Here is a 27,579-nt window from a genome sequence, read left to right as displayed (position 1 = left end):
CTCTGCACTGACGAGAAGGGAGTTCCCCAGCCTGTAGGTATGGTGCTGGTTCTTCCTCCCCAGGTGCATCACTTTGCACTTGTCAGTGTTGAATCCCATCCTGTTCTCGTCTGCCCACCCCTGTCTAGGTCCGATTGTAGCCTATTCCTCCCTTCTAGCATGCCCACATCCCCCCACATCTGAGTGTCAGCAGCAAATTTGAACAGGGTGCTTTTTACCCCCTCGTGCAAGTCGCTGATGAAGAAGTTGAACAGTGCAGGCCCGAGAACCGAGCCCTGCGGGACCCCACTGCCTACATCCAGGTTGAAAATGACCCATCCACCACCACTCTCTGGGTGTGGCCCTCCAGCCAATTGGCGACCCAATTGACTGTGTGAGTGTCGACACCACAGTCCCCTAGTTTTTTAATGAGAACAGGGTGAGAGACAGTGTTGAAGGCCTTCCTAAAGTCCAGAAAGACTGTGTCCACTACTACCCCTGCATCTAAAGGTTTGGTGACCTGGTTGTAGAAGGCCACAAGGTTGGTCTGACAGGACCTGCCTCTAATGAACCCGTGTTCGTTGCCCCTAAGCATAATCTCCTCTGCTGGCTTCTCATGGACATGCGCCAGGATAATTCTCTCCAAAAACTTACCCAAGATCGAGGTAAGACTAACTGGCCTATAGTTTCCTAGGTCCTCCCTCCTCCCTTTTTTGAAGAATGGAACCACATTGGCTCCCTTCCAGTCCTCTGGCACCACACCAGAGCACCACAAGAGATCGTAAAGCCATGCCACAATGACCTCAGCTAATTCCCTCAGCACTCTAGGGTGGAGCTCGTCTGGACCAGCTGATTTAAATACATCCAGTCCCTCCCGAAGTTCCCTGACTAGTTCCTCCCTGACCCTTGGCCTAGGGTCTGAGGGGGGCCAGTGGGGGGGGCTGATCTTGTCCCTGCTCAGGAAAATGGGGGCAAAGAAGTTGTTAAATAGGTTAAGTTTGTCGTCTGGTGTGACGACTAAATTTCCTAGCGTGTCTTGCAGGGGCCCCATGTTACCCAGAACCTTCTTTTTGCCCCTATGTATTTAAAAAAGGACTTCCTGTTGTTCCTGATTTGGGAAGCTAGTCCCAGTCCCATCTCCGCCTTGGCCTTCCTGACCGCCCCCCTGCAGCCCTGAGCATCCACAGTACAGCCCTCCCTGGTGATGGCCCCTCCCTTCTATTGGGTGTGCGCCTCCCTTTTAGCTAGGAGACACTTCCGGATGCTTCTGGTGAGCCATGGGGGCTTTTGCACGCTCCTGCTCCCTTTGATCCATGTTGGGATTACCTCCCTTTGTGCTTGGAGGATTGTCTCCTTAAGGAGCGACCACTCTTCTTGGACACCTGGCTGCCCTCCCCTCAGGGACCTCAGTGCTTCCCCGACTATTCTCCTTAGCTCATTGAAGTCCATCCTCCTGAAATCTAGGGCAGCTGCCTTGCTGCAGGCCTTTGCCACCTTGCGCTGGATGGTGAATTCCAGCAGGTGATGATCACTGTCACCCAGGTGGTCGAGCACCCACAGCCCCCTCACCAGGTTGTTGCCCATGGCCAACACCAGGTCCAACAAGGCGTCTCCGCTGGTGGGGCTGTGCACCTCCTGGGTTAGATGGAGGTCCTGCATTTGGGCTAGGAACCCACATGAGTGGTCAGACCTGGCTGACTGCTCTTCCCAGCAGATGTCTGGAAAGTTCAGGTCACCCATGATGACCACATCCTTTGACCTAACTACCTCCATGAGCTGATTTAGGAATTCCTGGTCTAGCTCTTCCCCTTGGTTGGGTGGTCTGTAGTAGACCCCACCGTTAAGTCTCTTTCCCCTCAACTACCTTGTATTCTAACCCAGAGCACTTCAGTGTGCCCCTCCTCTGACTCTGTGGTACCTGGTGAGGATGTGTATTTCTCCTTAATGTAGAGCGCCACACCCCCTGCCTTTCCTCCCTGTTGCAAACAAGTTGGCAAGTGTCCAGCAGAGGACAGCAAATGTTTAGCGGTCTGGAACATATGTCTTCTGAAGAGAGGCTGAAGAAACTGGGCTTATTTAGTGTGCCGAAGAGAAGACTGAGGTGGGATTTAATAGCAGCCTTCAGCTACCTGAAGGGTGGTTCCAAAGGGGATGCAGCTAGATTGTTCTCAATGGTGATAGGCAACAGAACAAGGAGCACTGGTGTCAAGTCAAAGCAAAGGAGGTTTAGGTTGGATATTAGGAAATAAATTTCCCTAGGAGGGTGATGAAGCACTGAAATGGGTTACCTAGAGAGGTGATGGAATCTCCATCCTTGGAGATATTTAAGACCTAGCTCAACAAAGCCCTGGTTGGAATGATCTAGTTGAGGGTGGTCCTGCTGTGAGCAGGGAGTTGGACTAGATGGCCCCCTGAGGTCCCTTCCAACCCTAGTTTTCTGTGATCCAATGGTTGTATGATTCTCCTATGCTGAACTAGGTAAGGCGATCCTCAGTTTTAATTTATATGATGAAGAAAAAGTGACCAAAAATTCTATATATCAAAAGTGGTGTTCTCCTCCAAGCACTTCTGCATAACCTTGCTCAACCTTTTCTTGCTGTCTGAGAGCTTGCTCGGTAGTCTCTATACCTCCTTTCCAGGTTTTAGGGTTTGGGGGCTTTTTTTTTATATACTTAACTACACACAGTTGGTTTCTCTATAACTTTACATATTCCCATTCTGGAGGTGATACTGTTTATTGTATTAATCGACTTTCCTTTTAATATCTTGATCCTTGTCATCTTTACATCTTTTTGTTTATGTTCATGGAAGTAATTTACAGACTTTTTCTGTATCTCAGTTTTTACCATATTTTGCTTACAACATATTTCACTTATTGGCAGATAGTAGTCCCTCTGTTAGTGCTGGCACTACAGATACATTCTGACAAATATTCCTAGTTGATAGGTAAAACTACTGGCTTATTATCAATAATCTACATTTTGCTACTATGGAGGCAGCCATTCAAAGCAGTGTGAAGAGCATGTGGTAACTGTTTCCTGCACTAAGCAACTTGGAGAGGGTGAAGGGTTTGAACCCGGAATCCGTAGGCTTTTCAAACGAAACAAAAACAAAATGAGAGAAAAGCATGTACGTGTGGAGCATCTACTTGGAAGTGAGTTGTGTTCTAATCTATCAATTCAGAAGATATAGTCCAAAGAAAAACTGCCTGGCAAATAATGTCACATGGTATCAGCTGTCTTAAATTTTGTATGCAACTGTACTATAGTTTTCCAGGGGAGAGTATCCCAAATTTACTTTATTTTAGCTGTTCCTCCAGAATTTGCCATTACCTGCCTTCTAGAGATTTCTGAAATGGAATAGACATTAGACAGAATTTTTCAGACAAATAAATAACTTATTGTCATGTTGCCTCTTGTTCCTTGAACATGAGGAGGAGGGGACTGTGGAGTAGGAATATTCATGTATAAAGTGGTTATTTAAAGAACTGCAAGGTTCTGGGAAGATACGTTTTATTACTCACATTACGTGACATCTAGAAAGCTGCTTAATAGGATCCTGCTTGTAAGTGTGAAAAGGGAAAAGATTGATTTCTTATTGCCAAATGGCTTTTTTCCACCATGCTTTGAAATTTTCTACCACAATTGCAAAACCGTAAACCTGATAAGAGAAGAGGAAGGGGATTTCAGAGGTGAATATGAAGCATCTCTGCAACAGGCCTTTTTATATCACCAGTTGGAAGCTAATATAAAGTGTGTGTTGATCCCTTGAGCGTATTGATCCATGCAAATCAGTTGTAACTTGCTGAAAATGTGTGTATTCCCAGCCTAAGAGAATGCTTACCCCTAGTTTGAAGCCAAGCTCTGTTGAGCCAAGAACTCTCTTCCATCTCTTTCAGTGGGAGACTAAATTAAGTGTTAGCACATTCCTTTTTTTTTTTTTTTTCAGCATTAGTATCTGGATTCTAACATTGCCTCTATTGTACCCATAAGCTGCTCCTTCAGTAACTGAAAATAATAGGATTCCTGTTTACCTTGTTTAGAGTGGTATTATTGTATAATCTTCCCTTTCACTATAAATGGAAGGTGTTGTACATCACATAGATTAAATAATTCAGCAATTATTTCCCTCTTTCCTAACCATTGAAAATGAAACATGGTACCAAGGCAACATGCAGCTTTCTGGTTGACTGACTAAATATATTTATGCTTTTTCACAGGTCATCCCCTTGGATTGCACACTGCGAGTAGCAAGTGGGATGCCGGAAATCCTGCCAGCAACCTCTCCACTGTAGCAATCATGCCAGTGTCTGAAGAGGTGCCGCTTACTGCCTTTACTTTGGAGCTCAAGCATGCTGTCAGTGCTGTTGGTAAGAACTTCTTCATATGCTTCTATGTTAGCAAATCTCCTTATCATTTAAGAAAGCATCAGAGACTGTATGTGAGATGGTGAAAGTTACTGCTTGCTGTAGAAGGGGAACGTATTCTAGTGCACAAAATCAGATATCTTGATTGAAAAAATGTTAGGACAATCTTTCCCATACTTTTTAAAACAGTGACTTTTTTTTTTTTTTTGTCGCTTCCTTTCTCTCTCACATTGCATACAAATGGACAAACTCTATGATACAGTATAAGTTCTGTGGTTCTTCAGGGCCATCAAACTTTAGCCAGTAAGTTGCTCTTGTTACTTTAGTTATGGGTGTGCTCAGCGAGTTGCTGGGTGCTTGCCCCAGATTCCTTCCCTGGACACTACACTGTTGTCTTCCAAAATTCCCACTGTTGGAAATGTTGAACACTCATGCTTAGATTACACATTAGAGAAAGGGAGACATGAACTTTGCATTATCTCCCCCTTTAATAGGGCCAGGATTGTTCATGTCAGAGCTGCTAAAACTTCCCCACTCCCCCATACTAGGCATTTCTTTGACAAGACAGAGGAGAGGAATGGCACTTTAGCTGAGGTGGAATAATTTCTGAGAAAGGTGAGTACTTTGCGAAAGAGACCTTAACAAGGCCTATGAAATTACAGCCTTGTAACATTTTAATTGGTTGTTTTTAGACCACTTTCATCCAATGCCTTTTTCAGCTCTCAGAGAAAATTCTGATTTAACTGGCTGTTTTTTCTGATATTTACTGTAAACTGAGATGGTACCACTGCATTTTTTTTAACACAAAGCATTGTCCATAATCCAACCTGTATATCATATGCCTAATCCAATGCCTGTTTGACATCAGTAGAAACCTTCCTGTCAACTTCAGGGGGAATTGGTTTGGTGTCTTCCATCAACAAGAAGACACACGCAACTGTTTTGTTGTATATTCTAGTTTGAAATGACACTGGAAGGAAATGTGAACGTCCTGCTTTTTGAGATGGAATGTTCTTACTGTTGTGTCAGTTCTGTAGGCATAACACTCTCGCTAGTGTCCCTTTTCTTGTTCCTTTATTTGGCCATAACAGGTGTTTAACCAAGATGTCTGCACAGAGAGGACTTACATAGGGAAATCTGAAACTTAACAAGAAGCATCTTGTCCTGTACTTTGAATAATAAACATCCTGAGCCTTGAGCTAACAAGCTACCCTGAGTAATTTTCGTGTGAAATAACACAGTAATCTGACAATGTCTCAATTAAAAAAAATCCAATTTAGTAGAACAGCACATGATTCATCAAGACCAGCTCTCCTTTTTCACACTTAATGTTTGAGCAGACTTTATTTCATTATCTCAGTGTGTGTAAGAAATCCTTTGGGTATTCAAGTCCTAAACAAATAGCTGATCGTGACCATGTCTGAATTTCTGAAATAGTTCCCAGAAATCACCTCTGTAGGTACTCTTCAATTCATGTGAAATCTTAAAATGAATTAGAGGGCTAATTAGCATGATGGGGATAATACATGTACAGTAATTTAATGAGCAAAATTGCTTAGAACAGAACTACAGAAAATACCATTCTGAATGCTACTATTAATAGATAAAGTAAACTTTTAGTGTTTGGCTTAGAGGGCATGGCCTCACAGGTACTCTTTTAAGATGTGTTCAGCAAGTGCTATCACACAGATTAGACTGATATTTTTATGGCTGTACAGTTTTAAATGCAGGCTGTGCAGTACACTGTGTACTTCATATTTCTTATAAGATGCATAGGACTGGAAGAAACCATTTAATAGTTTTCATCGTCTCAGTTCTTTCTTAACCTGTTCTCCCCTGTCCTTGCCCCACACTCTGCTTTGCTTTGGTTACCTGATACACCTCTAAGTAATTTGACCCAAGAATTACTTCGTTACTGTTTATACTCTCTCCCCATTGCATGTAACACTATCCAGAGCTGCCTCTTGTAGCTAGACATGGGAAAGGGTTCTTGGCCCTTCACAGTACAAAAGGCAGTGAGTGGTGATGAATGGAGGAGGCTTGAGAAGCTGGCCATAATTAAAATAAATAATTAATAATACAGCCAACAGAAACTGAGCTCTGCCAGTATGCAGTCTCTTTTACTGTTCTCCTGCTGAGTTCCTGAACGCAGCAAAAAGGAAGAATGTAGGGGCCCAGCTGAAGGGATATAGCTGAAACTTCCTTCTCCGTCATTCTTAAGGCTCCTCCCTTCTGCTGTGAAGGCAAGAAATAGGAACATGTGAGCTCCTTAAGACAGCAATCTAAGGGAGCAAAGTAAATGGCATAGAATCAACAAGTTTTAGTATCTGAGACTTTTATATGCTTGAAAAGTTAAGTACTGAAATGTTAACCTTGCCAATTCAATAGCATTGTTCACCTCCTCACATGTAAAGCTTGATACAGTCCATTTTGTAGATATTTGAGAATGTATGCATTTAAGTGTTAGAAAAGTTTTTCTTGTACGAGAGGTGATGGAAAAATCCAGGGCTACTTTTTAAAAAAAATTTTAAAAATGCAATTTAAAAATTCTTGTCATTTTAAGAGTTTTTGCCCTCTTAGTTTGCAGTGGAATGTCATGCTTTGTCTTGCCTTTTACTAATGCACAGTTTACTAGAGAATCCTTTTCATGTGAAGGTTTAGGGAGAGAATAGATTTCCCTTGGGATGACTGATACATATTTCTGGACTTGATAAGACTTAAAATATTGGACCTTAAATAGCCACAGTTAGTATATATGGAAATAGCATTTCAGTGTGCAACCTGGAAGTCCCAGTAATCGTTCAATTAGGCATTCATTTTAAAGTGCACATTTTTATTTTGAATTTGAAATATAAAACTAGTGGTAGTTAGAACTTTAGAAAGGAAAGATTCACATAACAGCCAGCTAAGAAAACATTAACATATGTAATGCAAGGAAAGCAAATCCACGATCGAACAAAGAACATGCCTATAATGAAGTAAGTAAGAACTTGCTGCTTTGCAACAGAACAGTAAACTCAGCCACTTCTTGAGCGAGCTGGCTTTCTTTCCCTGTGTACCTGGTGGAGAGTCTCTCAAGAAAGGCATCTTAAGAATGCCAAAGAACTATTGTCCAAATTGAAAAAGGCAAAAGAAACAATGCCTAAGTAACTATTTTTTCGATAGTTTTAATAAAGTGTTGATTGGTAACACATAAATGGAACTGAGGTTTTCTTTTTTTCCCTTTCCTTTTTCTTTTTAAATAATATTTTTATCTTGACAGTGTCCTTTTTAAATTACACATTATTACACTTACTCTTACAGTAATTGTGCTGTTTCGTTCTGGTGCATTTGAACATCTCTGAGATAATTCTAGCTCATTGCTGTCTAGACTAGCTTTTTTGCTTCTAATGAAAAGTAGAATTTAAGTAAGGAGCAGCTATTCCCAGGAGTCTGTCGCTGTGCTTTTAAAATGGGAATAGATTGGAGACATAAGTAAAAATCTGAAAGAAGTTAGATAACTTTGAAGCTGTAAAATTAGGTTACTGAAGATTAAATTGGTTACATAGCATGAAATGAACAGAGCAGGGAAATCTCCAAGGAGGGTAACAATAGGTTCACTTGGTATCTAATGCAAGATTTCTTTGTATAGATTTGATGATGCTCACATTTTTGTCAGTTTGTTCTTGTGTTTATTTTTGGAGCAGATGTTTTTTGTTTAATGGATTTTGCAGTCAGATGTTTTGGCTTGAAACTTACCCCTGGGTAGCTACCTCAAGGTTCGGGGCCATTAATGACTTGGAGCTTTTAATTTCCTTTTGCTTGAGCTTGGGGTGCTTTGTTGGAGGTATTTTGAGGACAGGTATCCAGAATAGCCCCAGTACATTTTTAAAGGTTCACATGCTGTAGATAACGTTTATGTTCTGTGACTTTATTCTGTTGTTTAATATTTGTGTCACAGTAATTGCTACAGGTTCTAATTAGGGATTGGGTCTTATTGTAGTAGGTGCCATAGGTGAGCAGACCCAAAATAGTCTCTCTTTCCACAAAGAGTTTATAATCCAAGCATTTGAGAGACAACAGGAAAACAGATGAAGGGAATACAATGCAATAGTGATTACCATTATTAGACTGCAGTCACAATACATCAACTATTCAGTCATTGGCATTTATTTGGCATAATTTGGCCTCAATTTGAAATGAGGGTAGTCATTAGAAGGGTGTTCAGGGAAGGGCCTAGATTGATATATGCACAGCAAGTTGTTTTCTTTTGCTGTGAACAACACTGTGAAGCCTGTAACTGGAGAGAAGTTTAACCATGGATTCTTATTGTCGTGGCTCAAACATAAAGAATGATGCTCCAAGAGCTGCTCTAATTAAAGCTCCTGGAGTGTCCTGTGTATCAGTGTTCCTGTGCTGAAAAAATGGTGACATCAGCACCTTAGCTAAAACTTGTCGAATGAGCTTTAGTTAAGGCACCCCTGCTGCCATTTTTCAGTGTGGGGACACTGATACACGTGATGCTGGAGCCTGCTTTGGCGCACTGTACGGGCAATCCCCGCTTAGTGCTCTTAATTGGTTCCTGAACAACCAAGTGTTAAGTAAAACGAGTGTTGAGCAAAACCGAAAGTATTTGACAATCCAAGATGGTACCTGCAATAGTTTTTAATGACCCAAGACGGCGACTGTGAGCATTATAACGAAACTTGCTGAGCGCTAAGTGAAATCAGGTATCAATTTAAAATGAGCATTATGGCAAAATAACGCTAAGCGAAACAACGTTAAGCAGGGGTTGCCTGTAATTATAGCGCACCAGAGCAGCTATGGATGACTTCAGAAACTGACACTGGAGGCAAATAGTCAGTGCTTGGAAGTAAGGAACTGCCTGTGAGTGGAAGAAATAAGGAAACAGCATTTGCTTTACCTTTTTAGCTTTGCTTTTTTAATATAATAATGGTGACAAATATATTTATCCGAAATGAACAAAAAAGCCTAAACCAGTAAGTGTAATAGAATGCGGTGTTACTATACTAAGAAATATATAGGAACCAGACTTGAAAATAAGAGTAGATTTTTTTTATTTTGAATTTTTTTCCCCAGCAGTAATGCTGTCTAATAGCTTTTGTGTGGAATTATAGGTGGACCTAATTTTTGCCTTAACATTGGATAATAGAAATAGAATTAGTCATCAAAATATACACTGTACATTAATTATAACATAATTAAGAATTACTTGGTCCCTATTGCTACTGAATGAGATTCAGTCACTTGATCAGGCTTTTCTAGAATCCAGTCTGTATTTTCTTCTCAAGAGAAGTGAGGAGTTACTAGTGGAAAGCTATATTCATATGGGTCCAATAAACTGGTTGTACTGATGACCACATCTTTGATTACAAGAAGGATCTCCCATCAAATCTCCATTGGCTGTCAGATGTCAGGTCAGGTGATTTATCTGGGGTGTAGTCTTAGACATCAGCACTTACCATCATTCTTGCTAAAAATTGCATTCACCCAGAACTTTAAGTACCTTGCAGAAGTTCACAACTTCACAGATTTTCTTCAACTCTCAAACATGTCTCATGGGGACTTTGACTTACAAATCACAGGTGGCAGCTACTACTTCTCAGAATAGTGTTGGAAACAGTTGGCTTTCTGTGTGCTAATAACATGTGCAGTAGAGCTCTAATCTATTTTTATAGCTGTGTCAAGCTTTATTAGCAGTTCAGACAAAACAAAAAGGTTCAGTAACAGAGCTTTAGCAGCTCCTATTTTACCTGTAGTGAACATGAGATTCTGTTCTAACACAGATAGGCTTAGGGACACTCTTCACTAGATTAAATGCCAGTAACAGAGATTAGTTCCAATGTAGCTGTAGGGAGCAGGAAAAACTAGATTGTTTAGTTATGAAGTTTTATTTTTTCTAATGCAGCAATGCACCTGATGTGTATATTAGAAGCCATTTGTTATGCTGAGAATAGCTGCTCTGATATTACCCACAATGTGAGGTTTGCATGATTTAGTCATCAAATTGCAAGACAATGTAAAGAGAGAACATGTATGTACTGGATTATACAATAGCTATGTTCATGCACCTTTTTTTGGTAGGAGATCATAGTGCATCTAGGATAATCATTGCTTTTGGACACAGGATCCTAATTTTGTCCTAGCTTTTCTTTATGGTTGATCATCTGTCTAGAGCAATGGCCAAAGCTGTATTTCTGAAATAAAAATCTCCAAACTTCCAGATACCTTTTAAAGAGCTTTCCACAGAAATTACTTCACTGCTTAAATGCAGCTGTTTGGATGCTTTTGAAGTGCATCTGAAATGCAAGTATCCAGGAAATAAACCTTAATAACAAGTAAGGGAAGAAGTATTTTGTTCTGAGGTCACTGGGTAAACTGTAGTCTTCAGGGGGAAAAAAAATTGTGATGGTATCTTTTAATGTTCACCCAGGGAACACTGGGTCTTTGCTTTTGATGCCTTATCTCTAAGGTCTTGACACAGTAAGCTTCATGGAACATTTTTACCCAACTGAGAGAGGCAAAAAATGCAGCTGCTCTTGCCAGGATCCAAATCTGTTATTCCAGAGAGAGTACATTCTAACAGCCTGATGCATCCTTTCCAGTTAATGGACATGAGCAGTACTCCTGTTCCTTTTTTCTTCAGAAGGAACAGGTTTCTGAAAAACAGCACTCTGTGGGCAAGTCTACACATGCATTTGATTTGGGGTCAGTTTACTCGTGAGTAAACTACTTGCAAGTAAACACTCCTGGGCTGGTGCCTACACATGCAGGGAAGCTACTTCCTGAGGAGCTTCCTGCTGCTACCTGGGGGATGCTAGTCCAGGGGCTAGCAGGGATTACTGGGCCAGGAGATGGCTGGGACAATATCCCCCTGCCCTAGCAGCATGGAACTCCTGGCCCTGGCTCCCTGATCAGGGGCAGGGGGCTTGGGAAGAGCTGCAGGGGAGGGACAGGTCCCACCTCCCTGCCCCAATCTTCCGGTGGGGCAGCTAGCAGCTAGCTTGCTGCTAGATGCCCCACTGACAGATTGGGGCAAGGGACTGGGACTTACCCCACCCCCAAAGCTTTTTCAGAGCCCCGTGTCTCAATCACCCAGTCGGGGTATGGGGCCGGGACCTGCTCCTGACCAGGATGGTTCCCAGCCCCTGTCCCATATGCGGGGCAGAGGCTGGGGAGCCTGTTCCCCACTCAGCTCTGCAGGTGCGGAGGTAGGTGGGGAACAAGCTGGGGAGCTTGTTCCTTGTTCTGCTCTGTGAGCATGGAGCTAGGTAGGGAACAGGCTGGGGAGCTTGTTCCTCACTCAGCTCTCTGAGCTCCCCAGCCTGTTCCTCATCCAGCTTTGCCCTTGTGAAGATGAGTGTGGGGAACAAGCTCCCCAGCCTGTTCCCCACCCAGCTCTGCACTCACAGAGCTGGGCAGGGAACAGGATCCCCAGCACCAGGGAGCTCCCAGTGTCAGCTCTGCACCACGGGGCCAGTGTTGGGAGACTCTTACCTGCCAGCTCCGTGACCACAGGGCCAACACTGGGAGATCCTTATAAGGGTCTCCCAGCACCGGCCTTACGGTTGCGGAGCTGGCACTGGGAGATTAGGATTTCAGAGCCCCAGCTCCCTGATCACAATCACAGAGCAGGGGGGGCCTGGCAACAGGCAGTTCCTGGGGGTAGGGTGCAACATTCTGCCTCCTTGCAGACAGCTGATGGGGAGAAGATTTGCTCCTAGTCAGGCATCTACATGAACGCTATTACACTGTACTAACTGAAAGTAAATTTGCTACTTGTATTTGCAGGTAGCAAGTTTACTTGCGATTAGCAAGGTTTACTGCACAGTAAGCACATGCATGTGTAGATGTACATGCTTACTGTGCAATAAACTATGCTACTGCACAGTTAAGCGTCTTGTGTAAACATGCCCTTCTGTCCTTAAGTTTCATTGCTCAGAGCAGAGGGCAGTTGTGTGTTCTGCTTTGTAGTTCAGGAGGAATGGATTTGGTCCTGTGGGAAGTATGTTTGGTTTTTTAAACTGCAGAAACAGTAAATGCACATTTTCCTGTTGTCCTTTGTAGATGGTTTTTAATTATGTCAAGACAAATGGATGTCCTTTTTGAGAGAAGGGACTGGAAGGCTCCTGCAAGCCTGCACTGACTTGAGCTTTCACAATAGGCTAAGAAAGGCTTTGGTTATTTGAATACCACTATAATTCAGATTTGCAGCTGTGTTCTATAAACTTTCCTAATCATCTGTTTATGCCTTTATTTGCTATATAAGGGGGCCAGACAGAGAGGAAGGCCATATCCTATTTACCTTTGTGGTATATATGAAGACATTTGTATTATTTTTAAAAGAACTCTAGTTTCGCCCCCACTTCCCTGTACACAGATTTATCATTAGCATTTAGACTAGAAGCTTCAGCAAAACTACTCTTGACTGAGCAGCAGATGCCTGTGAGTCTTTTATGGAAAGTCCTACCAAGGGCATTGAGGTAAGAGCGCCTTTTATTTGAGTAAGCTTTGTTTTGTTCTTCATGAAGAACTTTTTTCAGACTTTTCAATACTGGAGACCACATCTTAATGGAAAGGTTTCATGGGTACCTGTCTTCCCACAAAAGAACAGAGAGATGATTTGTAATGTCACTGGAAATCAGATAACCTGTTTGGTAACTACACAAATTCTTTATAAGTAAAAACACCAAATGAACCTTAATATATTCAGTACTCTAACTCTTCTTTTACTCGGGGCTTGGGTTGTCTGGCAATGGCGTATACCTTCCTAAATGTCAGATGCTAACACGTAACCTTTTATTTTCTGATTTTCAGAGTTGTAAGTTTAAACACCAGTCTCACAGTCTTAGCTTTGCTCACTGTAGTTGGAAAAAGTAACTAGGGTATACTTTGGAAAGAAATGTTGTTATGCACATGGGATTTAGAGAAATTTGAATCTTTCAGTCAGCTCTCTATTTGTGGAGGCAGGTATATTTGGGAAACTCCTTGCCAAGAGGTTCCCGATCTCTAAGCCTATGATGTTACTTCCAGTGTTGCCTAACCCTTCCAGTATTATTTCCTTGGGATTCGTAATACCACTTAAGTGCTGTGATACCTAGTTTAAGAGTTGCTGCCCCTGACCAAATGACTTGAGAACTGGACATCATGTGTTCTTAGGAAGTTGCTAAAGGCATGACTCAGAACTTCAGTACAGGGGTACTGCCTAGTTTTAGTGCCTGCAGGATGCTACCTTGAACTAGCCAGTTCATCCTGAAATTAGGCTCCCTGAAAACACTCTAGCTTTCTGTTGAGTACCAGTCCTGCTGCCTGTTTTCTACCTTGGCAGCTTGAGCTATATTACAGATTCAATTAACTTCCTAATTTTTTTTTAGGAAAAAATATTACAACCCCAAAGGGACATTAGGTACTTCACAATAGTTAAGGTCTGTCCCAAAATGATCAGTTTTATTAAAGCCACTTTTGAACCCTTTTTGCCATGTTGTATTTTGGGAACCCTTTTCTGAAAATGAACTCAAGTTGGGACTGCTAAACTCTATCCCAGACTTGAAAATAGGAATTTTCGAGACCATCCAAGTACCTGGATTTTGGAGAACTTAATACTGAATACAGTGTTAATTTCAGTCTTAACTGTAGTGGTGCAGTTGCCTCCACAAAATTGAAGTAGGACCTGAAAACAAGGAGGAGAGCCTCACTGCTTTGCATAACTCCAGTCAGTGCTCTGTGGAATTCCACGGTCTGTGGAGCACAGCTAGAATTATTGGTCAAAATTATTTTTGCTGCCAGAGGTGTGCAACCATTTGTGAACAATTTGATGCTTTATTTTTCTCCTGTAGAGCCTTAAAACCCAACCCCCCCAATAGCTCCTGCTCCTTTGAGATGCTGAGTTTCTGTTGTCTGTATCATTAATTATTTATCTTAATTTTCCCTGGGATATATAATTATACTCTAATGAGTACCTGAGGATGCCCACACTTTTGCACAATTTGTTATGTAAACGATAGATTATAGAGCAGTTGTTGTTTGACGACAGGAATAATTCATCAAGAGTCTCTCTTCATCTTGAGGAAAGCCTGTGATAGGGAGTATTGAAGAGATGAAAGCTGAAGAGCTCTGCAAGTGAGAGTATTATCATGGGCTGCCTTTGCTGGTTCCTTGTTCAGATTGCTTGTATACTTCAGGGCCATGAAGAACACTTTGTTTCAAGTTTGTTCTTCTGGGGATGTTAAAAACAGAAAGATCATAGAATATATTCTTAGAAATGGTGAAAATGTATCTTTTCTCCAGATTGCATCAGGAATCTATCAGGCTGTATTCTATGCTTTGCCGAGTTTCCCGTTGGCAAGCAGGGCAGTAAGCACTGGAGATCTGGTGATGGCTCACTTATTCTCCCCCTGCTCCCTGGGGCAGGTGAAATCTCACAGCCTGCACTAACAGGCAGCAGCCTCCAAGGGACCGTCTGCCTTCTGAGCCTGCTGTAGCCAAGACCACTCCCCCGGAGACAGTTTGGAGGGTAGATGCAGTAGCCAGGGTAGGCCCAGCTCTTTGGCCTTGGAGGATTCTACCGTGCTGGTAAAATCCCCGGCAGAGGCTCTAGAACCAAATTACATCTTCTTTGTGGCACAAGTATGTGGCCTAGAAACAGAAAAACCTCCAGCATTGTGGAAATACTTTGGTTAAATATCACATAGTTTAGGATTTCTGATTATCTTTTATTGGATCAATTGTAGAGAGGCCTGAGGAAGGGTACTTCATACCTGAAAACTGATCTATATCCATCCCAACTATACAGCTGATCCAATAAAAGATCACCCACACAAATCCTTCTGTCCTCGCATTTTTCCTGGACCAGCATGGTAACAATATCACCCCAGCTGTACCACTTGCAGTTTAAAACGTAATGAGCTCTTTCAAAGGTGCAAAATAACACAGCCATGCATGAAAGCCTCCATCTGTTTGTGAGAAAATTCAAAGTCAAACGGAGAAGGACAGCCTGACCTAAAATGTACAATTTATAGCATACTATGTCCTCGTTTTGGAATCATGTCTTTTAATCTCCAGTAACACATCAAGGAGGATTGGGGTCCTTCTGAAACTCCTGTTGCATGGAGTTCTGCCTCTGGTTCCTCTCTTCACACTTCAGGTTCCCAGTTTAAATTTAATTTTCAAGAGTGAAAAGGTCTGTCTGTTCCTTGATGATTTGGCACAGCCACGTTCATTCTGTTGAGCAGGCCTTTTTAAATGTTTGAACTTTATATCATACTAAAAAAAACCCCGTTTCTCAGCTTCATCCATCTCTCTCATAATTTTGTGGCCTTCTGTAATGTCAGCTCAATTTTCTAATGAGCTGAAGTTCATTTAATTGCTGTTACTATGGTACAATCTCTTTGCTGCACCCTATTCATGATAATATCTTCCCATGACCTGTATTATTCCAGGTAGGTTGTCTTTATAACTACTTCTGGCAATAAAGGTATTGTCTCTTCAATTTGGTTCTCCTTTGTGCATCTGTGAATTTATTTTAGCTTTATTAGCGTAATAAGTTATTTGTTCAAACTCAGTTGTTTGGGCGTCTAAACCATGGGAATCACAAAATTAACCTCTGTTGCCTATCAGTTTAGAATTTTTTAAATTGTAATATGTTTCATATTCATTAGTGGAGAAAAATGCACTGAAGGAGAGAACACATGAATATTTCATGGTGAGCTAATCAGAGGAAGAGATGTTTACCATTATAACACCTTAAGTAGTTGATGGTATTTAAAGAGCTGGAGCATACTTCCCATCATTTTATGAGAGGTGAAAACTATACCTACTTTGTTCAGAGCACCCTGGCAGAGGTGGATAAAATTAAGACAAAAACAGTGTATACCTACTTTGTTCAGAGCACCCTGGCAGAGGTGGATAAAATTAAGACAAAAACAGTGTCCCTATCTTTCTTACAGTTCCTAGTAGGGAGACGTATTGTTTCAGAGTTATTTTTAGATGTGCTTTAATTAAAATCCACATTTCTGCATATTTTCTTTTCAGGAGCAGCCAATTGCAGCCATGTGGCCTGGAACTTAAAGTAATTTTACCTGAGAATCTATCTGCTTAGTAATGATAAATGTATGTATCAATAGTTGTCCTTTCTTTCCTGTCAGAGATGCTGATACCCTTTAGAAATGCTGTGAGATCAGCACTGCACTTTAGCACCCTGAGCCATTCTGTACTTAAAGCAAGTCTTAAAAAGAAGGAATCAGTGGATTTGGAGCTATTCACAGCCCCGCCTTCTTGACAACCTTTTCCTGTCCACGACACTGACGGTGTTGGGGACCTTGCCAAGTCTATTAAGACCCCACAGTGGGTGGAGTGGACGTGGTCAGAAATCTGAGGGCTGTTGGTTGTGGTGTTGGTCTAAGGACATAGGCAGACTGGGCTTTTGGGGTAAATGTGATATCTTTTAGTAGACCAACTAAACAGCTGGAAAAATTAGGCAAACTGTTTGCATACTGGCTTCCATTCCACCCAGGAGAGCACCCAAAAAAACAACAAACTCTCCCTGTGCCTGAAGAAGGGTGTTGGTGTTTGTGCCTGAAAGCTTGCAAAGAACAATTTTTCCAACTATTTAGTTGGTCTAATAAAATATATCACATTTACCACCCAAAGAACCTTGTCAGGAATCTGAGGAACTTTTTAATGTACAAATAAGAAAGCTTTGGGAAGGATTCTACGCGCCTGGGTATGCTGCTTGGAGTTTGGAGGAGTATGGTGATTCTTGTGTGCTTTTACTGAGTCCCGCTGGCGGCAATACCTCTGGCTTACTGTTTCTCCCTTTCTCTGCAGGCCTGAGGAGATTTGCAGCATCAAAGCTGTCTTCCACAATTCAGTTTTCAGGGCCTGTAATTAGCAAGAGATTTTAACAACAAGGATGCCAAGCAGGCATTTCTCCATGAGCTTCATATGCACAAACAGAGCCCCAATCCAGTAGACACGAGTCATCAAAAAGCCCTCAGGAAATGTCCTTACAAAAGGCATTGTAGCTGAAATTGCAGAGATGCATGCACCTGGGGTTTCAGGAAGTGATGCCTTTAAAAACTGTTTCTTTACAAAGACACACATCTAAGCTAGAAATTAAGGAAATGTAAAGTTAAAGTGGACCTTCTTCAGTGAGGCACCCAAAGACCTCTTAGGGCACTGTTTTGGGAGAAGAGCTGAGAGGCCAACTTGAACACCTTGTCTGTTCAAAGCAGCATTCTCAGAAAGTAGGATGCCTCGTGTTGTTTGCTTATGGGCTGGGCTATAAAACCAGTGTTCTGCCGTGCATCCTTTTGATATTCTTTGAGAAAGAAGGGTAGATGACTGCCTGGCATACCTCTACTGTGGTAGAATTGGGGTGCCTTGTTGAAGTGCTGCCTTAACTACGTTTCATAGGCTTCTGTGGTTCTGGAAGGGTAACGTTAACCAAAACCTTAGTTATTAGCCTCTATCCTTAACTTGATCTTAAAGTTTGTTGGGGATCAATCATCCTGAAAAATGGAAACATTTGGAGCACCAGTAAAAAGTTCCCTGGTGAGATTCCTCAGCAGAAAGTATTCACCTCTGTCTATGAGATTACATTGCTGATGTACAGCAAGACCTCCTGGGTGCTGACATTTAAAGTAAATAAGGATCCCAAGGATACTTCCTATGGAATTTCAAGCAACTTTGCTCCCTTTCAATTTTACATAAATATCATTTTAGAATCCAGGCTTTCATCTCTTCGAGATGGTTATCAGGAAGGCTGGGGTGAGGTGGGCTGCAGGTGGAGGTTAGTTTTCAGAAAAACACCACCAGCGCTAGGTGTGGTGAATACAGCGTTTTAAACATAATGCAGCTGTGATAATCTCACACAGTTACAAGCAATAGTGCACCTAGGGTGCTACAGTGCTTATTTAACACACCTGTATGAGGGACACGTACAGGAGAAATTACTTTAGCACCAAGGTTGCCTGAGCTACTTAAATTTAAATAGTGTTTTCATAGTTCTGTTTTGCCTGCTTAAGAATGGGTATGTTGATTTCTTGAACATGTTAATGAGGTGGAGCTTTTTTTGGTTTGTTAATTGGGAGTATGCTAGAAAATGAAAGTGCAGTGCAGATGGTCATTACTTCTGAAGCAAAGCAAAGCAAAGCTGACTGATCGCTTTGGAAGCACGATTCCATCCTCTGCCAGTACTCTGGTGCAGCGGCAGTTGTGTAATGCGGAGAACCAACAGTTATAGGCAGGTTTTTGTGAGAGCATTTAGATGTGCAATTTTGCTCATGCTTACGCTCACAGATGCTGTTTTGTGACTCCAGTATCTCCAGTTTCAAAGGATAATAGAATTCCACTATCAAAAACTTTATTTAAGAATGAAAAATGTACCTGGAAGCATCATCTTTTGTTTCATCTTCCCCGCCAAAAGTCTTAATTTATATACCAGGTTGGCAGTGACTTTTTTTGTCGTCCTCTTTCTCTCCCTTTTCCTTTTCCATTACCAGAGATCCAGTAATTAAGGAATAAGAATGGAAAAAGGTTTAGCCGTTTGGAGATCTGAGAGTAAAAATTGAAGTGATCGCTGCTTTTTTTTTTGTATTGTGTCAACTCGTGTGTTGAAATGCATGGAGATGAGGCCTGGCAGGAAGGAACAAAAGTATTGTGGGGAAAAAATAGAGTGGCTAGAAATTGATTTTTTTTTTTTTATTTGTCAGATTTTATGTAAATTAATATACTTTTTCTGTTTAAAAATAAACCTGTTTAAATTAGAAAAAGATAACTTGTGCATTAAGGCCTAAACATACTGTAATATATTAAAATCATTTAATAAATAAATAAAGGCCACATCAGTTTGAGGATTAAAGGATTAAAATTATATGCAGAATGAAAAGGAAAACATCTTTAACATTTGAGGTCAACTCCCAGCTTTCCAAATATCAGTGTCATACACTGCATTAAGTTTCTATATTATTTTTCATTCTTTAAAACAGAGCAAATGCTGGCATTTATATTTTCCCAAATGTCAGTGCTTTCAACGTCTGTTGTACAGAAAAGCTTTCTCCCTAATTACTTTAGGTTTCCTTTTAGCTGGTGGTTGCAAGGAGAACAGTTTTGACTACTTCAGTCAAAGTTGAGAAAATGATAGGAACCGAATAAGCAGGAAAGTTTTGAGGGCAATGTCTCTCTTTCAGACTGTCTGCCATTGTAGTGTCCCAATTGCCCTTAAGGGCTTCTAGGCTTAATGTAATGAATACAGTATAAATACTATTATTGTAATTATGATAATACAATTGTATCCTAAAACAGATAGAATGAGGCGAAAAAGGGGGCAAACATAAGGAACTACTTTTTGTCATTTCTCTCTTATGAGAACTTGCAATTTTCTCTTACCAATTGTTGTTTTTGATGAGTTATATTGAGAAGTTTAAGCCCAACTTCTCTAATGTCACATAGCAAGTTAATGGCAAAGTTAGAATCAAACTCATGTTCCTGGCTTCTAGTACTTTGCTCAGTACACAAGTGGTACTGCTTTATAATGCATTAAGAGGCTGCATATAATTTTAAACAGCTTGTTATCTTATTAACAGATTCAGTTCTTGCATTAACAAGGAATTGAATTATTACAATGGGGAAATGTTAGTACAGGGGGATTTTTATTTCATGTTTTGCTGAATACAAATGTCTTTCTCAATATATGAGACGACCTTTCCTTTCAGGATGAGATTAATTCTTTAAATTTCTCTTCCGTGTCTTGTCTATCTAGCTGCAATTATTCTGGTGGGAAAACTTCACTGCATATGACATTTATTACAGCTAATAAAATATTGAATAAAATGGCTGAAAGAAAAAAAATGTTTTTCATTATGTGTGTTGAAAAGTCACTTGAGTGGCTTAGTATGGTGTGTAAGACCCAATCTACGTTAGGTGTGCAAGACCCAGTTTGATCAGCAGATCTCTTCTCCCCCTCTCTCTTCCCTCACCTTGTAGAAAAGTGCCTTTGATTTTACTCTCTAGACCCATTTAGGAGTAGCAATGACACTAAAGTCCTATCTATTCTAGTTGTTTTATACATAGCGCATAGTAACTGCTGTAGGGAACTAGATTAGGGGAAAATACTTTAGGATTCATTTGAGGAGTAGAAGGCCCTGTGTCCATGACAGATGTACATATAATGAAGACTGGTTCAGTGAGTGAATAATGTAACCTTTCCTTCTTTAGAAACAGGATTCCAGTTTTTCCTCAGCTGAAGATGGGACACCTGCATTGTTTGCCAGAACAAAAATCTAGATCAGAAATGGCTGCAATAGAAACCGTCATAGATTGTAGGTCAGAGGCGTTGTGGGCTAGGACTGACAGGCATTAGCCTGGGGGTTCATAGTAAAAGTCATTGCAGGTAAATATGGAAGTGCTTTGTTAGAGCTGTGGGCAGGGGCTGACCCCTCTAGGCAGGGTTGATTCTAGACAGTGCTGGTACTCCTTAGGATCATGAAAGAAAGTTTATTCATGGAGTGCTTTGTGAAAGGAATGTTTGTTCTGTTTTCTTGTACAACTTGTCACCAGCCAGACAGCTGGTGTTTGTATGTAATGATTTTGTACTCTTCTAGGTCCTGCTTTGCTGCTTACCAGTGATAATATCAAACAGCGGCTTGGTTCTGCTGCACTAGACAGGTATGTGCTTTCCTTAAAGACTTCTAACAGACCAGTGTGGAAGGCCCAAGGTGCTCTAGTCCAGTGGAGCTTGACCTCCTGCCCATGGTCTGAATCCAACATATGGAGCTTTGTCATCCAGCCTGTGGGGCTCCCCACATGTCTGGAGATTTGGCGGCAGTGGAGTGGTAGCAGTGTTAATTTCTCCTAAAGCCATAACAACCAATGTTGCCACCACTACTCCACTGCCAAATTTCTGGATGGGTAGGAAACTGTGTGGTCCAGGTGACATGGCCCTACATAGTTGCACCATGGCGGGATCCAAAGCGTAGGGTCACACCCATGCGCTTACCTTGTACTCTGAGCCCACACAGGAACTGGCATGTGGACTGACCCTGTGCTATTCATCTGGACTGGGGAGCCAGCACTGCTTTATTTTGAAAATAGCCTGCTTGGATTGGAGAAAGTAGCAGTGCCTACTGACATGCATTGTGCTTGGCCATAAAGTAGATTCAGATCTGATAACATATTTTTTAAATTTTATTTTTTTTATTATAAAAGCTCTTTATCATGCACCTGTTTTCTCCAATTGCTGAGCAAATGCATTTGAAGTAGATGGAAGATTAATTAACCTAATCATTGAATGAAGAGGTATTTTACATTCATTTGTAAAGATGTCATGAAACGCCTGATTAACATCAGACAGAGCTGTATCCTGTTTCTTTAGAATAAGTAAGTAAGTGTTTAAGACCACAAAAAGCAGGAAGAATAAATGAGAGCCTGCAAAGTGGCAGAACCCACCCATGAGAAGCTTCTCAGGTATATCAAACTGAATAGGTTAGACTTGCTTTTCATTCACTACCTGTGTTCACATGCTTACCTAGCACACCTAGGTATAGAGTATAGAATCCGAGTCTTACCTGCTTCTTTAAAACTGGAATTATTGTTCAAATTTAGGTTTGTAGTCCTGAAAGCATCAACATCTTTTTGGCTCATGAGCATAAGGCAGAACAACACTGTGAAGCCTGTAACTGGAGAGAAACTTAACCATAGATTGTTATGGTCATGGCTCAAACATAAAGAGTGATGCTTCGAGAGCTGCTCTTATTAAAGCTCCCAGAGTGTCCTGTGTATCAGTGTCCCTGCACCGAAAAATGGTTATGGCAGCACTTTAGCTAAAACCTGTCAAATGAGCTTTAGTTAAAGCACTCCTGCTGCCATTTTTCAGCACTGGGGACATTGATACATGTGACACTGGAGTCTGCTTTGACGCACTGTACAGGCAACCCCTGCTTAGTGCTCTTAATTGGTTCCTGAAAACCTGAGCGTTAAGTGAAGCTGAAAGTTTTTAATGACCCAAGATGGCAACTGCAGTTGTTTTTAATGACCCAAGATGGCAACCACGAGCATTATAATGAAACTTGCTGAGCGCTAAGTGAAATTGGGTATCAATTTAAAATGAGTGTTATAGTGAACTAGCGCTAAGCAAAACAGCATTAAGCAGGGGTCAGAGCTGCCTTGCTGCACATGTATAGGTTCCCAAAGGCTTTGGTGGTTGTTTAATACAAACACTTATAAATATGGTTCCACATGTTCTTCTGCTTAATAGAAGTCTGGTTTCTTTCTTCTTCAAGAAAGGAAATTGCTAACTTTGCTCCCTTCCCTTTTGAAGATCCCAGTGTATAGACACTGTACCTCTGGCACAGGGGTGAGCAATTATTTCAGGCGGAGAGCTGCTTAACGAGTTTTGGTGAGCTGTCAAGGGCTGCATGGGTAGCCCTGCCCCTTGACAGTTGCCCTTCTCCTTTGTCGACATCTTGCAACCAGAAGTCCCACCTCTAACCCCTGACCTTTGCCACCAGAAGTCCCTCCCCTTGCCCCCTAGAAATACTACTTTTGGAAGGGGGGGGGGGGTTGCCAACTTAGAACCCCCAAAAAACCAAATCATACACTAAAAGTCAAACACCTACTATAGTATATTTTAATTTTATTCCAAAAAATATTTTTGTCATGATATGTGTTTGTGTAGTGTATATAGAGGTGACTGCATAATAACTCAAAAATAAATTCTTAGTCTTGTATGTTGTGGGGGGAATGTATGGTGGGGTCTGGATGTGTGTGTATGTCTGTATGGTGGGGTGGGGGTGTATGGTGGGGGGGTATAAGTGGCTGGGTGGTAGAATGTGGGTGTGTGTGGGGGGATTGGTGAGGGAGTGTAGCTGTGTGGGTGCGCATAAGCAGTATTGGAGGTTGTATATATGTGGGGTGTTGTAGTGTGTGACAAAGGGTGGGAGGTGTGGGGACCTCCTGTACTTTCCCCATGGCGCTGCAGGAGGCAGGGTGCTTAGGGTGAAGGCATCCTGTGGGACATGACTCCGGCCAGTGCTGCACACTGCAGCAAGGGGTAGATCCTCCCTTGGGCCGTCTGTATCACTGGCACTCCCTGCCACTCACACGCACCCCCTTCACTTCTCAGGCGCAGGAGGGAAGCCCTGTGCGCTGGAGCTGGCTGTCTTCCTTGCCAGGGCTGCACTGCAGGGGAGGAAAGCCCCAGGTGCCTTCCCCTTGAGGGGGGGGAAGGCAGCTGGCTCCAGCATGTGGGGCTTTCCTCTTTGCTGTGTGAGTGCAGGGAGTACCGGCAATGGAGACTGCCTGGTGGAGGCTGTGCTCCTTGCTGCAGTGTCCAGCGCTGGCTGGAGCTATGCCTGACCAGGTGCCTGTGCCCCACCTGCTGCTGCTGCTGCTGCCACCACCACCTGCTGGGGGCTATGTACCATGGGAGGAGTGTGCCATCCCCCCCACCCTTACTCACACCTATAACGCTGCCCAGCCAAGCTCCATGCTGTTATCACTCCCCTGGGCATGGGCTCTGTGCTGCCGCCAGTCCCAGCCTCATGCTTTGTGCTCCCATCCAGCTGCAGTCCCACCCCGCAGTTCCAAGGGGCTGCAGCAGCAGAAGACCTGCATAGAAGCTGCACACCGGCCAGGCCCTTCTGCTCGCAAGGGTGGGAGTGAGGCAACAGTGTATGTTTGGGGCTGCGTGTACACATGGGTGCCTCACTTCCACCCTCATGGGTGAAAGGGCTGGGATGGGCACAATTTATTGGTGGGTACCATGGACTAGATGAAAATGCTTGGTGGGATCTGGCCTGCGGGCCATATTTTGCCTGCCTTTGCTCTGGCAGTGTTATATGAGGGCATGGAGAGCACTCCGTCCAAATATGCAGACAACACCAAATTATGGGGCAAAGTAAACACATTGGTGGGCAAGGAATGGATTCAGGCAGATTTGGACAAGTTGGAAAAGTGGGCAGAACAGAGTAGGATGCAGTTTAACCAAGATAAGTGTAAAGTGCTGCACCTTGGGAGAGAGAATCACCAACGGACATACAGATTGGGAGATGACTTTCTAAGTAGCACAGCGGCAGAAAGGAATCTCGGAGTCATAGTAGACTCCAAGATGAACATGAGTCGTCAGTGTGACAAAGTGATAAGTAAAGCTGTCATGCGTTAGCAGGTGCATCACGAGCAGGTCTAAGGAGGTGATACTTCCCCTCTATGTGGCATTGGTAAGGCCGCAGCTGAAGTACTGCATCCTGTTTTGGGCATTGCACTTCAAGAAGGATGTGGATAACCTTGAGAGGGTCCAGAGGAAGGCTACTCATTTGGTTAGGGGCCTGCAGGTAAGGTCCTGTGTGGAGAGATTAAGGGACCTGGATCTCTTCAGCTTCCACAAGAGAAGACTGAAAGGTGATCTTGTGGCTATCTACAAATTCATCAGGGGGCGGGGCAGCAAGGAATAGAAAATACTCTGCTTACCAGGGTGCCCCTTGGGGTAACTAGAAACAATGGCCACAAACTGACAGAGAGTAGATTTGGATTGGACATCAGGAAGAACTTATTTATGATGAGGGTTACCAGAATCTGGAATGGGCTTCCAAGGGAAGTGGTGCTCTCCCCTACCCTGGAGATCTTTAAGAGGAGACTGGAAAAGCAGCTGGCTGGGGTCATCTGACCCCAGCGCTCTTTTCTGCCCAGGGCAGGGGGTCGGACTCGATCTAGTGAGGTCCCCTCCAACCTTAAAAATCTATGAAATCTATATCCTAACATCATGTCTGGGACTCTAAAAGCCAGATCACATTGCACCTTGGGAACAACACAGTTAACTTTGGGTAGTGGCCATGAACCAGCATTGCAGCGTTTAGTTGCTTTGAAAGCACCCTCAGAGTTAGCAGACTGGAGAAGATGGCTGCTGGAGAGTGTCATAGCTATGCTAGTGCTCTGCCCATTTGTAGTCCTGGCTTGTTGCTTTTGTTGGAAAGAGTAGATCTGATTTGTGTTTGGTATCTTTTGGGACATAAAGCAATGAAATTGAGTTTAGTTTGAGGGATAGGAAAAGATTTGTTTTGGCTCGTTTTTTCCAGGTTGTGTTTTCCCAAAGCACAGTGACAGTGGACCTGAGCAGCTGAGATTTTACCAATGGTGCTGTGGATGGGGGAATAGGTTCCCCCTCACCCCCTGTCCCCCTTCCCCACCCCTCCCACACACAGTTGGGAAAACAGTGTCTAAAATAGGGAAAAAAGAAGAGAAATGCTTCTTTAAAATAGAGTGATCAGAGCATGTCATGTAATGCTCAAAATTGCTGATAACCTTCCATATTTCCTCTTCCTTTTTTGATTTTGTCCTGTCATCAGACTGAAAACTTGCCTGTTTGGGGAGAAGAATGTTTTTTGTGTCTGTGTCTTCCAGTATTCATGAGTATCGACTCAGTAGCTGGCTGGGGCAGCAGGAGGATATTCATCGCATTGTGCTCTACCAGGCAGACAGTACCCTTACTCCATGGACCCAGCGCTGTATCCGACAGGCTGACTGCATCCTAATTGTTGGACTAGGAGAGCAGGAGCCCACTGTTGGAGAGGTGCAGAATATTTTTCTCCCTCATCTCTTCTTGCTAGGTTTGCCAAAATTATGCAAAAGTTGCACAGTTTAGTTTTACTGGGTCTGATACCCTTTGGACTGAAAAATAACAGAATCAAACTTTTGTAAGCGGTGCATTGCAACTTTTAAGAATTTACTTGCCCTAAATAGCATTCTAACCCATTTAACATTGCTTCATTATTTCTTCTGTTCATACCACAGTAAGAAAATGCTTTTCTCACACAATTTGAAAAGCTGTTTTCCTCTAAGGAATTCCTTATTATCTCAGCCAAATCTTCAAGTTAACTCACAGGGACTGCACTGTTTTGGAGGAGTTCATCCATTATGACGCAGACTCTCAAGTGCATTTTGTTCCACCATTTACTTTATTTCGGATTCTGACTGTTGATGTCCCTTTTTGCCTGGGACATGATTCCTAAAAAGATGTTTCTAAGGTTGATAGGATTCTGAGTCCTAGAAACGTATCTGAAGCTCCAGGGAGTCTGAAAAATGTGACCCTTTGCAGTTCTTTTGTATGTCACTCCTTTGGCTAGCCTCTGCCTTGAAATAAGTAGGTGCAAAGAGGTTAGCAGTGACATACATTATGTTGCCATCAGTCGGATAACAGGGAAAAGAAAAAAAATTCCCAACCTAATTTAAAACATGCTGGAAATCCCATCAGAAGCAGCGTTAAGCATTTGTAAACTTGATTTGAAATGGGAAATAGATTTCATGTTACACGAGCATTGTCTGTTGATTCACCGCATGTTTAGGTTTACATTCAGCATTATATGAATAAAATGTCCACCTTGTTTAATAAAACTGTTCTGTATACGTCCCTGCTAATTCAGAGTTGCAAAGACTTTTACCTTATTATGTGTAAAAAGATCTGATTGCTGAGCTCAAAGTAGGGAAGAATTAGCTACGTGCGGTTGCTGGGAGTAGTCCCATAAATCCAAAGACATGAACATATTTGCCTGAATTACCCTTGTATGATGGTTTTTAGTGTGCACATTTCTAAATTTATTTGGAGATACAGGAAGATGATAAGGAGGAGAGGAGCAGAGATGGTGCAAATTTATTCAGTTGTCTGTAATAACAGAGAACTGATATCCTTACTGTGTGTGTCTGTGGTATACTTCAGCTGGAAAGGATGCTGGAGAACACAGCAGTTCGAGCCCAGAAGCAGTTGATCCTGCTCCACAAGGAGGATGGTCCCCTTCCTTGCCGAACTGTGGAATGGCTCAACATGAGGAGCTGGTGCTCTGCTCATCTTCACCTCCGCTGTCCTCGTAGAGTCTTTTCCCGAAGAAGCCTGCCCAAGCTGGTAAGGAACACTTGCCCCTGTGTAGCCTCCCGTCTATACCCGTAAAACCTATATCGTATTATTTATGCATTAAAGTGAACTTGAGATAATGTCAGTGCATCATATAGTGATGGGTGGCTGCTCAGGTTATTGCGTAGACGTGGTCTCCGTTAATCAAAGACCTAATTTACTGCACACAGCTTAATCAAGTTCCTTGATTGACATCTGATTTAGAGACTGAGAGATTTGTATGTGGCTTTTGATTTCAAAGTTTCATAGTTAGTAGGGTTGGAAGGGACCTGAGCAGATCATCAAGTCCAACCCCCTGCCATGGCAGGAAAGAGTACTGGGGTCAAATGACCCCAGC

The 27,579-nt window shown here is 42.4% G+C and overlaps 1 protein-coding gene across 3 annotated transcripts in view; it reads left to right on the top strand.

Moving 5' to 3' along the window:
- PNPLA7 (patatin like phospholipase domain containing 7) overlaps nucleotides 1–27,579 on the top strand; it is a 257,027-nt gene that overhangs the window by 145,908 nt on the left and 83,540 nt on the right. For all 3 annotated transcript variants that reach the window (XM_019540522.1, XM_019540520.1, XM_019540521.1), the window contains exons 22-25: nucleotides 4,199–4,348; nucleotides 20,947–21,010; nucleotides 25,739–25,907; nucleotides 27,051–27,233. In XM_019540522.1, the coding sequence (XP_019396067.1) occupies nucleotides 4,199–4,348; nucleotides 20,947–21,010; nucleotides 25,739–25,907; nucleotides 27,051–27,233 (566 nt within the window). The remainder of the gene's footprint in view (nucleotides 1–4,198; nucleotides 4,349–20,946; nucleotides 21,011–25,738; nucleotides 25,908–27,050; nucleotides 27,234–27,579) is intronic.

This window comes from Crocodylus porosus, unplaced genomic scaffold (assembly GCF_001723895.1).
Source record: "Crocodylus porosus isolate Cpor-Errol unplaced genomic scaffold, CroPor_comp1, whole genome shotgun sequence".
Classification (NCBI taxonomy): domain Eukaryota; kingdom Metazoa; phylum Chordata; order Crocodylia; family Crocodylidae; genus Crocodylus; species Crocodylus porosus.
This window is presented reverse-complemented; position numbering and strand designations above follow the sequence as displayed.